This window comes from Pygocentrus nattereri, chromosome 2, assembly GCF_015220715.1.
Source record: "Pygocentrus nattereri isolate fPygNat1 chromosome 2, fPygNat1.pri, whole genome shotgun sequence".
NCBI lineage: Eukaryota > Metazoa > Chordata > Actinopteri > Characiformes > Serrasalmidae > Pygocentrus > Pygocentrus nattereri.
The window spans coordinates 37942795-37955562 of record NC_051212.1 but is presented as its reverse complement, the minus strand read 5'-3'; the positions used below and the strand labels follow the sequence as shown (position 1 = coordinate 37955562).

Genomic DNA, 12768 nt, shown 5'->3' with positions numbered 1-12768 from the left:
GCTGTACACCTGTGGCATTCTAGGGTGCATTTCTTAGAACACTAAACTGACAAAGTCCAGGTTTTTTGGGTTAGGTTAGGTTTTTAGGTTAAAGTTAGTTGTGTGTGTGTGTGTGTGTGTGTGTGTGTGTGGGTTTTTTTTTTTTCTCCTTAAACCTAAATTAAATTTTTTTTTAATGAATATTTCAATGATTAGTTAATTCTTTAAATAAAACTATTTATGGATCCCCAAACCTTTATTGGATTTGCCATAACAAGGTCAATAATCTGACTAGACTAACATTTGGCAAGTTAGACTAAGAAGTTAGGTTGGTAGTGCTAGTATAAGCAATATAGGTTTTTAAAAATACTTTGTTCAGAAAGTGTGGCTGAAAGTGCCTGGCAAATACTTGTTAAACCACCACAAACATTCAAAATGCAATGTTGATGAATTAATAGATTCTAGGCTGTTAAAGTCAGTATCAAATAACGAATCAAAACTCTGCCAGACGAGCTTTAAGTGTGGACCAGTGGTGTAGGAAATCAGTTTATAGCAGGAAAACTTGCGGACGTAGGAAACTGAGAACTGCCTCTTATTGTTAGCAAGACTGGTGTTCTGGTAGTTGCTAATGTTTGTCAATATTCTGATGGTTGTGCTGTTTGTGCCATTTTCAGACCACCGCCACTCCTCACTACACATCCACCACCCCCTATCCAAACACCTGCCCTCCGAGGGCCGAAAGAAGAAAAGTGGACGTAAGAGGAAATCCTCCGGCCGCAGGAGGGGCTCAGCTAGCAGCGGCGGTGGCAGCGGCGGCACCGCCCCAACTATAGAGGAGGATGAGGAAGAAGAAGGAGAGGAGGAGTCCTATAGCCAGCCAGATGGAGATGGCAACACCACCACCCCTACACCTGATACAGATACAGATGCGCACACGGATGCAGTGCAGGTTGGCGCTCGGCTCTTCATACTAGTATAAAGATACTCTCTCTGTCTTTTGCATGTGTTGTTGTAGTTTGAGTGGTGCTTGACCAGACATTTTCATATTTAATGTTTCATTTTTACAGTATGTTGAGCTCAGCAGAAAAGTGGAAATGTTGCTTTAAAATGTGCAGAAAATATTTAAGTGTGTTCTCTGTAGAGGATGTGGTCGTATCTTTTCACTTAGAAAATCAACAATGTGTAATTTGACCGAGGGAGTTCAAAAGTTTCTAAGTTGGTGGACTGTTTGTGGGGTAATGACTTCTCATTTACAGAGGATAAATAATGCTGCCTGCACCCAGCCGGGCCCTAACTTTAACACCATTAACCAATGTGAAATCTTGGCTATTACTGTTCCAAATAAATATATATTTTGGTCAAAAGTTTCACATATTCAATCATCCTGGGAACGTTTAATATCCACAGAGCTAAATATGTGGCCACACATACCCACTGTGTGCAGTCTTAACGTTTCTGCCTTCTCTTCTCTATGTGTTTGATTCACAGTTCTATATGTGTGATGAAGAGTCTGGTAGCTCTACTGTGGTTCGGGGAGATCTGAGCTCTCCATCCCGACAGCTCATCATCGTTCCTGAGTCAGCTGTGCACTCCATCAGCAACACCCCGGAGGATGCCACCATGACTGAGTGAGTGTAGTGTTTGCAGTAACATGTCATGTCATTGTGTCATATTATAAAGAAGACTGTTGAGATATTTGCCATCTGCAAGTGACTGAAAGTGCTATTTTGCCATACTTCATAATGATGTCTCGATTCTGTCAGCTGGACTGGGATAGAGTCCATCCAGACATTGGATGTCGACTGAAATAAGCCTGATCCACTTACAGTCCATCGTTTTATGCTCTCTCAGTTTATGCTGCTGTCATTGAGGTGCCATGAATTAATGTTATCTGCAACCTTTGGCAGTGTTTGCAGACTTCAACAAAGCCATTTAAATATCTGCAATATGGAGCCATTTTACAGTGGAATGTGAAAACGTAATATATGCAGTTCTGGTGTTTCGACTGTGTCTGAACTTTCTGCCTTTCGTTTAAAGAGAGCCACATAAAATGTGAACGCATGGCTGCTAAATCTATTTTTGCCTGTTTACTGCAGACAACATGTCACCAATGTCGTGTAGAAAATACTCCCTTGTGTCATTTTCACTTGTAAGTCAAGGAAATGTTCTGCTTTACTGGTTGCAGTGCCGCAGTGCTTCTAATGGGATAAACCAGCATTTAAACAGCTCATTCAAAACCAAGAAAAAGGAGCAGGCTTCTGTGCACATGATAAAGAAATACTCATTTGATATTGTTATTTCACATAAATAGTCCAAGAAAAGCAAAAGATATTAGCTCAGACTGTATACTGCTGTGCAAATATCAAAAACGAAGTGATTTTACTGCAGCAGTTTAAAGTAACTGGCAGCCAAATTTATTAGAGAGGTCAGTCAAATTTGATCATAAGCCAGCCTCAAATACGCTGTAAAATAGTGGCTTGTAAAAGTAGGCCAAAGCAAAACATAAGAATGTAAGATGTCACATTAGCAGTATAAATTAGCAGGCTAGTGTATCTTGCCTAAATTGTATGGCTGTACTCTTTGAAAATGCAAATATCTGACCATTGTTGGCAAATGATCAACATGAAGGTACTCAGAGGCCCACTCCATGCTGTGATGTCCACTTTCAAACATTTCAGCTGTTTAAATGACCTTTTGAGGCAAAATATTTTCACTGTGTGTGTCCTTTTAACAGTTGTTTGGGAAAAGCTGTGAAATTATGTATTAGAATTTTATGCTTTTCAGGCATTTTGTTCTGAACTAAAAAACAGACTGATCACTGGGTCTTTTGACCTCTGTAGAGATGCAGACTCCGTGGTTATGCAGGCCAATGGCAGGAGATCCTCTGTGCCTTGTGTGTTCCCACTGAGCTCTCCTGAGGGCAGCTTCAAGCCAGGTCGCAGCTACGACCTGCAGGAACGCCGCCGCACAGGAGACCTGACTGGCACTGAGCTCTCTCGCTACCAATACGTGCCCACTGACGAGAGTGAGGCACAGATGCTGGCCACTGTTGATCTAGATGGCATTAAGAGTAAGTGTCTGTGTGTGTCAGTGTGAATTTTTAGGGCCAGTCTGATGTTTAGACGTGTGTATTTCTAAAAAAAATTTTAAATATGGTGAAGGCACCAAAAATATGAAACGCGTGTCTGGGGTAATGCAGTGACAAAGAAAAATAAACAAAGACTTTATATTACATTTATATTTTGGGTTAAAATCAAAGTATGTGTTCAGAAAGCTTTGCACATTCTTGGCATTCTTTCAAGTAACATTATGAAGAGTTAACGGAGCTGCTTTACCAGAAGGCTTATAGGAAGTACACACATGCCAAGAACCTGTTGTCTACTGTAAACTATTTAAAATCAACTTCATTGTTTCTCCTTATCTTTAGAAACAAATTTCAAGTATTTAGTCATTAGCCTTTAGAGCAGAAAGATCACATCTGAGCTGTTTGTTTTCTCAACCATTTTATGTGTGTTTCAAATGTGGATCTAACTGATGTTTCCTTGTTGACTCTTGACCTCTTTTGCACGTTTTTATAAGGGGTTGTTTTGAAATACAATCTTGCGCTCTTCTAGAATAAATCACATTTTCAGTCATTCTATCTGGCCATCTGTGGCAGCGATTCAAGAATGTGGGCATTTTATAAGCGTCCAAAGCTGCCCACGACCACTGTACACACACTTCTACTTCTCTTTTGTTGTTGTTGGGGTGTGTGTGTGTGTGTGTGTGTGTGTGTGTGTGTGTGTGTGTGTGTGTGTGTGTGTGTGTGTGAGAGAGAGATTCACACATCCAATTCTAAATCTGACCAAACAATAGTTTACTTTGACTGTGCAGACATAATGAAGTATGTTCTAACGTCAGAGGTTAGAGACGGAGGCAAGAGGTTTGGTGAGCTCAGTTGATCGGTCCCGTGAGGGCAGTTGCAGGAACATTCAGAGGATGCTGTATCCATTCTAGCTAATTCCAACTTTATAGTCAATATCTGACCTATGGTATGTAATATTGTTTTAATTTGCAGACTGGCCATTATGTAGATATGCTTCTAATGTTTTTTTTTTTTTAATGCACTCTCTCTTTCTTGTTTGTGTCTGACTGTCCCAGGTCATCGACTTGAAGATGTCCCCGGTGTGCGACGTCACCTGGTCAGGAAGAGCAGTAAAGGTCAGGTGGTTCACATCAGCAAGGACCACAAAGAACCCAGCGGCCGCAGCCGCAAACTGGACAGAACTCCACACGAGGTGAGGCCCTTCTGGAGGTTACTCCTTTTCTCTGCAGCAGTGGTACTGCTGCCCTGCATAGTTGAACAGTTTCAGTTAGAAGAGCTTATTAATTAGTTAAATCAGCTGTGTTGGAGAAAGGGAAACACGAAAATACTCCAGGGCCATGACTGCAAACTAATGCCCAGCACTGTGCTTTTACCTAGGATTTTAAAAATGTCATATATTTTACAGAGGAGTTAAAAAGAAAATAACACTCTCCTAAATAATAACGATCTCCCTGTCCCATATCAAGGGGTGTCTACACAGTAGTGGGTATATATGTTGCCAGCCTGCAAGATTTGATCACAAGCTAGACATGTATGTCCATTTACTTGACAAATATTCTTTTGCCTTTATCGGGATTCTGTATTTGATTAGTATTGGTATTTCTGTTCTGGTGCCGTCTGGTGAGTTCAGGAGAATAAATTTAAGCTGCATTGTCATCATGCTCAGTTAGTGGGTTAGGGCCCCTGCTGGGACTGATGGCTTACCCAGACTGCTGTTTTTATCAGAGGAGATCGTGGCCTTGCGCTGCGGACTACAGCAGGGTCCGAGTGGCCCGGCAGCTCAAGGTACGGCTGCTTGAAACAAGGCTGAGTGGTTTGGTAGACCAGTTGTTTGCTTAGGCTTGTTCACCTTTTTTGATTTGCTTCCAACCTCACATCATGAATTGAGTGTCTGTGTGCGTGTGTCAAGTTGACTCTCAGCATGTTTTTGTGTCTAATGTTGTCGCTACATTAAGGAACTTTTACAGTTGTAAGGATTTATTTGGTAAGAGTATCAGATTCTCTTCATTTGGCTGATGAGACAAAGCATGTCAGCATACCCAGAAATTTGTGCATAATACATATGTCCGTTGGTTTACTATTAACTGTGAGATGTCTAACTAATACCTGCAATGCAAAGTGGACTGGATGTGAGGACTTGATTAGTTAGAGCAAAAATATGAACTTTCACATGATCTGAGGTTTCCACATGCATGGGTGTGCAAATATTGTCTGTTTTGGGTTGCATTTGCCAGTTCTAATGAACTAGATTGTGATTTGGAATCCTGAAAATGCCTCTTTATCAAGCAGCTTTTAGTCCTTCAGGCTTTATTCTATAACTCATATTTCAGCACAGTAAAAGCAAGGTAGATATAGCGACATAAGTTGTCATATTTGTTAGTATATTAGCAATCCTGTCACTTGGCAGCACTATGTGTGTTAAACTGTCTTTCTGGGTTGATTCTCAGGTGTTTGTAGAGCTAAACGAGCTGGTGATGGATAAGAATCAGGAGATGCAGTGGAGAGAAACTGCTCGTTGGATCAAGTTTGAGGAAGACGTAGAGGAGGAGACGGATCGCTGGGGCAAACCTCATGTTGCCTCACTGTCGTTCCGCAGCCTGCTAGAGCTCCGCAGGACCATCTCACATGGTAAGCACAAGGCTGGAGCCAAGTGGGCAACACATGCACACACAGAACCCAAAGCCATAGACGGCTACATCAGTTTCTCAGTTTTGGATATATCAGGCATAACATTATGACCACCTCCTTGTTTCTGTGCTCATTGTCCATTTTATCACCCCGCACATATAGATGCACTTTGTAGTTCTACAATTACAGACTGTAGTCCATCTGTTTCTCTGCTTACTTTGTTAGCCCCCTTTTACCCTGTTCTTCAGTGGTCAGGACACTCTTGGACCCTCACAGACCAGGTACTATTTGGATGGTGGATAATTCTCAGCACTGCAGTAACACTGACTTGTGGTGTGTTATTGTGTGAAGTGCTGGTACGAGTGAATCAGACACAGCAGTGCTGCTGGTGTTTTTAAACACTGTGTCCACTCACTGTCCACTCTATTAGGCAGTCCTACCTTGTCAGCCCACCTTGTAGGTGTAAAGTCAGAGACGATGGCTCATCTGCTACTGCACAGTCTGTGTTGGTCATCCTCTAGTCCGTCATCAGTGGTCACAGGATGCTGCCCGCAGGACGCTGTTGGCTGGATAATTTTGGTTGTTGCACTATTCTCAGTGCAATAGTGACACTGAGGTGTTTAAAAACCCCAGTAGCACTGCTGTGTCTGTAAAAGGAGCTGATAAAATGGACAATGAGCGTAGAAACAAGCAGGTAGTCATAATGTTATGCCTGATCGGTGTAGACTATAAAATGGTATCTCTTAAAATTGCATGAGTAAAAATGCATCAGGGTGTCATGATTGATCTTAATACAAATATCAGTTCAAAAAAGTTGGAACATCATATATGAAATGCAAATTGAACAACAAAAATCAGTGATTTGTAAACCTGTTTTGACCAGTATTTAAATAAAAAAAAAACAACATAGTACAAAGTCAGTAATTTTATTTTATGTATTCTAAAATTGATGCCTGCAACACATTTCAGAAAGTTTGGGACAGGCATTTTAAGACTAGGAATGTTATGAAATGTTAAAAAAAAATATCTTAAACGGGTGATTCAGTCATGCTTGGTTATAAATGGAGCATCAAGGAAATGCCTAGGCCTTGATGAGCGTGGATGGGTCGAGGCTTGCCCCTTGCCAAAAAGTGTAGCAGCTAAAAATCCAGCAGTGTAAGGACAACAGTGTGAGCAATTGTAAGGATTTTAGGTGTTTCCCAACACCCTGCGCAGTGTATAAGATTCAGGGGAAACCAAAGAAATCTCTGTGTGTAAAGAGCAAGGCTGAAAACTCTGACTGCCTGCCTGTGACTTTCAATCCTTCAGACAGCACTACATTAAAAACTGGTGCGCTTCTTGTGATGGATATCACCACGTGGGCTCGGGAAAACCATGACAAAACGTAAATAAACACGGTTTATCACTGCATCCACAAATGCAAGTTAAGACTGAAATATACAGAGCAGGTGCCGTATGTCAGCAATATCCAGAAATGCTGCAGCTTCTCTGGGTTTGAGCTCGTCTGAAATTGGTTGATTTTACAGCTGTAACATGTACTGTTGTCCAACTAGTCAACCTTTCAGAATGCTTATATAAATAATGGACAGTGTTCTTAAGACTTATAAAGAAAAGGACCAGATTGTTACTAATGTAAATGTAAAGGGGGTTGGGGTTGGCATTATTCATGAGTAAGTTGCAAATTTGTGAGGACGCTGAACACATTCTGTGTGTTGCAGCTAAATTACTATGTAATCAGAGTGTGGCTGCTAGATGTGTCTGCCTGCAGTCCAGACCTGTCTTCCACTGAAAGCGTGAAACATGAAACACAAAATACAACAATGAAGATGTCAAATGATTCATCAAATTATTAATTAATTAAAAAGTTTTTTTGTCTTGTTAAAAGGAAGGTTGGTGTAACACAGTGGTAATCCTGCCCTTATCCCGTCTTTGGAACATGTTACACAGCAAATTTTTGACAGGGTGTATACTTACAAAAATCCTATGAAGTTCATAAGGAAAAACCTGTTAGTTTTTGTGCTGTTTTCAGTTTGAAACAGGCTAAACAGAATTTACTGACCACTACTTTTTGTTTTTCTTAGCATTTTTATATTGTCAACTTTTTTACAGTTATGTTTTGCAATATTCAGTAAAAGATGCATTCATTTAAAAAAAAATTGTTTTGGTATGTTGTCTGTGTTCACTGACTAAACAGTTCCTAGTTGTTTAGCTGTTCACCATATTAACAATCATTCTTAATCAAAATTTGAGATTTTATGATGCATTAAATAGTTGCCTGAAGAATCATCATTTATTTGAATTGTAAGGTCAGAGATTTTACATGCCTGTTGAGTATTTGATTGTGGGTACTGAGATTAGTTGTGTTTGTGAGCAGGTGCTGTGCTATTGGACCTAGACCAGAGGACCTTGCCTGGCATTGCTCACCAAGTGGTGGAACAGATGATCATCTCTGACCAGATCAGAGCAGAAGATAGAGCCAATGTGCTCCGAGCTCTGCTGCTCAAACACAGGTTAACACCCAGCCCCCCATACATACAACGGTTCCTACACATTTGTGCTGTAAAGTGTGACTGAAATGCATCTTCTTTCTTCTCTCCTGTCAGCCACCCAACTGATGGTAAGGAGCACAGCTCGTTCAACAGAAACATCTCAGCAGCCAGCCTGGCTTCTCTGATGGTCCATCACAACAGCAACAATCACATCGCCCCTCCAGAACCTTCTGCCACAGATCCACTTATAGCAGGAACTGGTGACTCCGACTCACAAACTCGCGTCGACATTGAGAAGAATGAAGTACTGCAGGTAGTGCTGTATGCACATGTTTAACTGAGAGAGACTGCTTTTGTTTTTATCTGTGTGTATATAACTGGTGTCTGTGTTTCTGCAGAAAGATACTTCAATGTCAGGCATGCACAGGTCTAAATCAAAGCATGAGCTCAAGCTTCTGGAAAAAATCCCAGAAAATGCAGAGGCCACGGTCGTGCTTGTGGGTCAGTTGGCTTCCACTACATAACATATCAATTAGGGATGGACTTTTTTAACACTTGTGTGGTGTTCATGTTTTTGTTGCTCAGTGGGTTTCTTGGACCCACTGTATTATTGGTGTATTGGTTATACAGCCTTAACAATTTATGTAAAAATACCAGATGTTAAAATATCACAAGTGGCAAGTAGAGTTCTCATTTAGCTGTAGCCAGGCAGCAGCCTGTCCATGTTGTACATGTCCACACACACACACACACACACACACACACACACACACACACACACACACTAACAGCAGGCCATGTAGGAGGAGGACACGGTGAAGAGACACGACACTTCCACACTTTTATTCCCCTTGGGTTCACCCCAACACCACACGTGTAATATAACTGTATAGGGGTGAACAGTGTGACGTGATTAAAAAATGTGGTGTTTTCTGTTCATCACAGAAAATGAGTAAAGGCCAAGAAATCTGGGGTTGAAATAATAAAAATTGCATAATTTTTGCTTTTTGTAAACATTGAAAATGGGTCCCACAGACCCAAACACCACACAAAGGTTAATAATCTTTGCTGTTCAGATGTTGACGTATTTAAATGAATAATATACAGGTATGCTCGTGAGGAAACACTACTGCTACTTACAAAGAAAATCACAGCTAATATAAAAAGGTCATGCCTCATTTGGTTGATTGTCATTTGTCTTTGTGCTCTAGTCGTAGTAATTTAATACAGCACTATATACACTTTACCTTTTATTTTTATTTTTCCCCTTTGTAAAATTTTAATCTGATACTCAATAATTTAATGCCAGTGTTTTTGTGACTGTATACTAGATGAATGGAATATGATTTTTTTTTTACCACAGGCAGTGTGGATTTCCTGGACCAGCCATCTATGGCCTTTGTGCGGCTGCAGGAGGCAGTTCTGTTGGAGTCGGTTCTGGAGGTGCCAATACCAGTGCGCTTCCTCTTTGTCCTTTTGGGTCCCCCTATTGCCAACATGGACTACCACCAGATTGGCCGCTCCATATCTACTCTTATGTCTGATAAGGTAACTTTTGAAGAAAAATGTGTAAGTTCATTACTTCAAAAGGTTATTTAATAACCAAAAGTACACAAGGTTACACTTATTTTACATTTAACTTTTTAATGACCGCTTATGTGTGTTTGAATTGTTATTGTACTTTAGATTAAATATAGATGAAATGCATTTAGCTGTGCTTTTGAGTGTGTTTTTAACTTAAGTTGCACTTAAGTAGATGCAATTTGTAGACATAACTCTTATTATACTTGGAATATATTATAAATTTCAATTTAGGTTACGTACCACTTCAATTTCAATTTAGGTTACGTACCACTAAGTACACTAAAATACAACAAATACATTCAACAAATAAAATGGGTTTAGGTATTTTTTTTATGTATTTAAAATAAAGCAATTTGGTATACATTTAAATGTCTTATTGGGAATAAGTAAACACAGATTATTCAAACTTATATTTAAGCAGTGTTGAAATACATTGCCTTTACCTTCAAGTGCTTGTGTGTTCTTAATTGGAACAACTGTTGCAGTGAAGTTAAAAAGTTAAAAGTAAGCTTAGACAATCCACTGGATTTAGCTTCACAGTGTTATTTAAACTGTTACTTGATGGTAACAGTGCATCACAAGCTTGAAGTGTATCTTAAATCAAGTTAGACTCATTTGGACATATCCATCCCTCCACATGGCAAATACATGATCTTGTCCAATAAGACCACTTTTTCTTCCATCTTGACTGTAATTAATTTGCCATTATGCCACCTGACCCGGTGTCTTCTTTTCTATTAGCACTTTCATGAGGCAGCGTATCTGGCAGATGAGCGGCAGGACTTGCTGACGGCTATTAACAGCTTCTTGGACTGCAGTATTGTGCTCCCTCCCTCTGAAGTGGGTGGAGACGAGCTACTCCACTCAGTGGCTCGCTTCCAAAGAGAGATGCTGCGCAAGAGGCATGAGCAAGAGGTCAAGCTACAGGCCAAAGAGCCCAAGAGCCCTGAAGATGAAGGTACAACAACAAAGACACAGATGCAAACTTTCATATACACAATTTTTTCCTCATTTCTGGTGATAAACATTTTTTCCTGCACTTTTGTCCAGCTCTTTTGCCCCCATTTAAACCCCGAGATGATCCCCTTCGGAGAACAGGCCGCATGTTTGGTGGTATGATCCGGGATGCGCAGAACCGTTACCCCAAATACATCAGTGACTTTAAGGATGCCCTCAACCCTCAGTGCATGGCTGCTGTCATATTCATTTACTTCGCTGCCCTTTCTCCTGCAATCACCTTTGGAGGACTTTTGGGTTAGTTGGTTTAACATGTGAATGTTTTGAAAAAAATAATTGCTTTTATTGTTTGACTGTGATTTCTAACACTGGTACTTCCCTGCATATTTTGGTTTTCCCTGCTCTGATGCATTGGATCCAACAAGTCAGCTATTACAAAGCCCTTCCTGAGTGAATTGGGTGTGGTAGAGCAGGAAAGGCTCTAAAATGTCCAGGCCAGGGTACTCCAGGAACCACTACTTAATGAAAAATCTTTTTGCACTTCTTCCTCCTTGCAGGTGAAAAGACTGGAGGGTTGATTGGTGTCTCTGAGCTTATCATCGCCACTGCAATGCAGGGAATCGTGTTCTGTCTGCTAGGTGCTCAGCCACTCCTTGTGGTTGGCTTCTCTGGGCCACTACTGGTGTTTGAAGAAGCATTCTTTTCTGTGAGTATCTTATCATGCTCTTATATAACCATTCACCTGCACTTTTAACAGCTTTCCTTTGCATAAACATCTTCACACTATTATCATATATTTGTGGTAGTTCTGCAAGTCCTATGGAATGGAGTACCTCACTGGTCGTGTATGGATTGGGTTTTGGCTGGTCATCATCGTAGTGCTTATGGTGGCTTTTGAGGGAAGCTTCCTGGTACGCTTTGTTTCCCGCTTCACCCAAGAGATCTTCTCCTTCCTCATCTCCCTCATCTTCATCTATGAGACCTTTGCAAAGCTTGGCAAGGTATAAATTGACGTAGTAGTAGTAGTAGTAGTAGTAGTAGTAGTAGTAGTAGTAGTAGTAGTAGTAGTAGTAGTAGTAGTAGCTATAGCCTCAAGGTTTGCAGACATTCAAACTCCCCTTGTCTCTCTCACAGATCTTCAAGGACCACCCTCTCAGGCCCTGCAACAGGACAGCAGAAAATGAAACTACACTGCAGTTACATAGCAATTTTAGTAGCTCTGCGGACACACCTGGAAAAGTCCTGAACCAGCCCAACACAGCTCTGCTGTCTCTGGTGCTCATGTCAGGAACCTTCTTCATTGCCTTCTATCTACGTAAATTCAAGAACAGTGCCTTCTTCCCTGGCAGTGTAAGCTGCTTGTTGTCTCAAAAATGCTTCAATTTACTTAATGGATAAGATACAGAGAAAACGCAGTAAAATAGTCTAACTATTACATTGTTATTATATTATAAAAATGTATCTCTTCTCTGAATCAGCTCCGTAGGGTAATAGGAGATTTTGGAGTTCCCATTGCAATCTTCATTATGGTTTTGGTGGATTACAGCATAAAAGACACCTTCACCCAGGTGAAAACCCTTTACTCTCAATTACACATTTTCATACATTATTTCACATTAGGTTTGAACAATTAATTGTTTTTCAAACAATCAAAGTCACAATGTGCTGCTGTCAAATGTCAAGTGTTGCAATTTTAATTATATCCTACATTATTAATATGAAAATATGACCCAATAATGCAGATTTTGGGAAATGGCACAATACATCCAGTGTTTGTCTGATGCATATAAAATAATTTCTTTTTAATAGCAGTCACACTATTAGATGGTTTCCTAAATTTTGGGGCAGTTTTTTGGGGGCAGTCATGAGCTGGAGGTTAGGGAACCAGCCTGGCAACCAGAAGGTTGCAGGTTTGATCCACTGAGCTGGCAATACATGACTGAGGTGCCCTTGAGCAAGGCACCTAACCCCCAACTGCTCCCTGGGTTTTGTGGATAGGGTTGCCCACCACCTTGGGCAAGTGTGCTCACTGCCCCCTAGTGCGTG

At 40.7% G+C, this 12768-nt stretch overlaps 1 protein-coding gene across 5 annotated transcripts in view; it reads left to right on the top strand.

Moving 5' to 3' along the window:
• Nucleotides 1-12768, top strand: part of slc4a2a (solute carrier family 4 member 2a) — a 46559-nt gene that overhangs the window by 25696 nt on the left and 8095 nt on the right. For 4 of the 5 annotated variants that reach the window (XM_017685998.2, XM_017685996.2, XM_017685997.2 and 1 more), the window contains exons 4-18: nucleotides 654-928; nucleotides 1468-1607; nucleotides 2820-3049; nucleotides 4120-4256; nucleotides 5512-5692; nucleotides 8067-8202; nucleotides 8296-8497; nucleotides 8580-8682; nucleotides 9545-9729; nucleotides 10507-10723; nucleotides 10816-11019; nucleotides 11280-11428; nucleotides 11529-11723; nucleotides 11857-12072; nucleotides 12201-12290. In XM_017685998.2, coding sequence (XP_017541487.1) covers nucleotides 654-928; nucleotides 1468-1607; nucleotides 2820-3049; nucleotides 4120-4256; nucleotides 5512-5692; nucleotides 8067-8202; nucleotides 8296-8497; nucleotides 8580-8682; nucleotides 9545-9729; nucleotides 10507-10723; nucleotides 10816-11019; nucleotides 11280-11428; nucleotides 11529-11723; nucleotides 11857-12072; nucleotides 12201-12290 — 2660 coding nt within the window. The remainder of the gene's footprint in view (nucleotides 1-653; nucleotides 929-1467; nucleotides 1608-2819; nucleotides 3050-4119; nucleotides 4257-5511; nucleotides 5693-8066; nucleotides 8203-8295; nucleotides 8498-8579; nucleotides 8683-9544; nucleotides 9730-10506; nucleotides 10724-10815; nucleotides 11020-11279; nucleotides 11429-11528; nucleotides 11724-11856; nucleotides 12073-12200; nucleotides 12291-12768) is intronic. The other variant, XM_017685999.2, reaches the window with a different exon arrangement.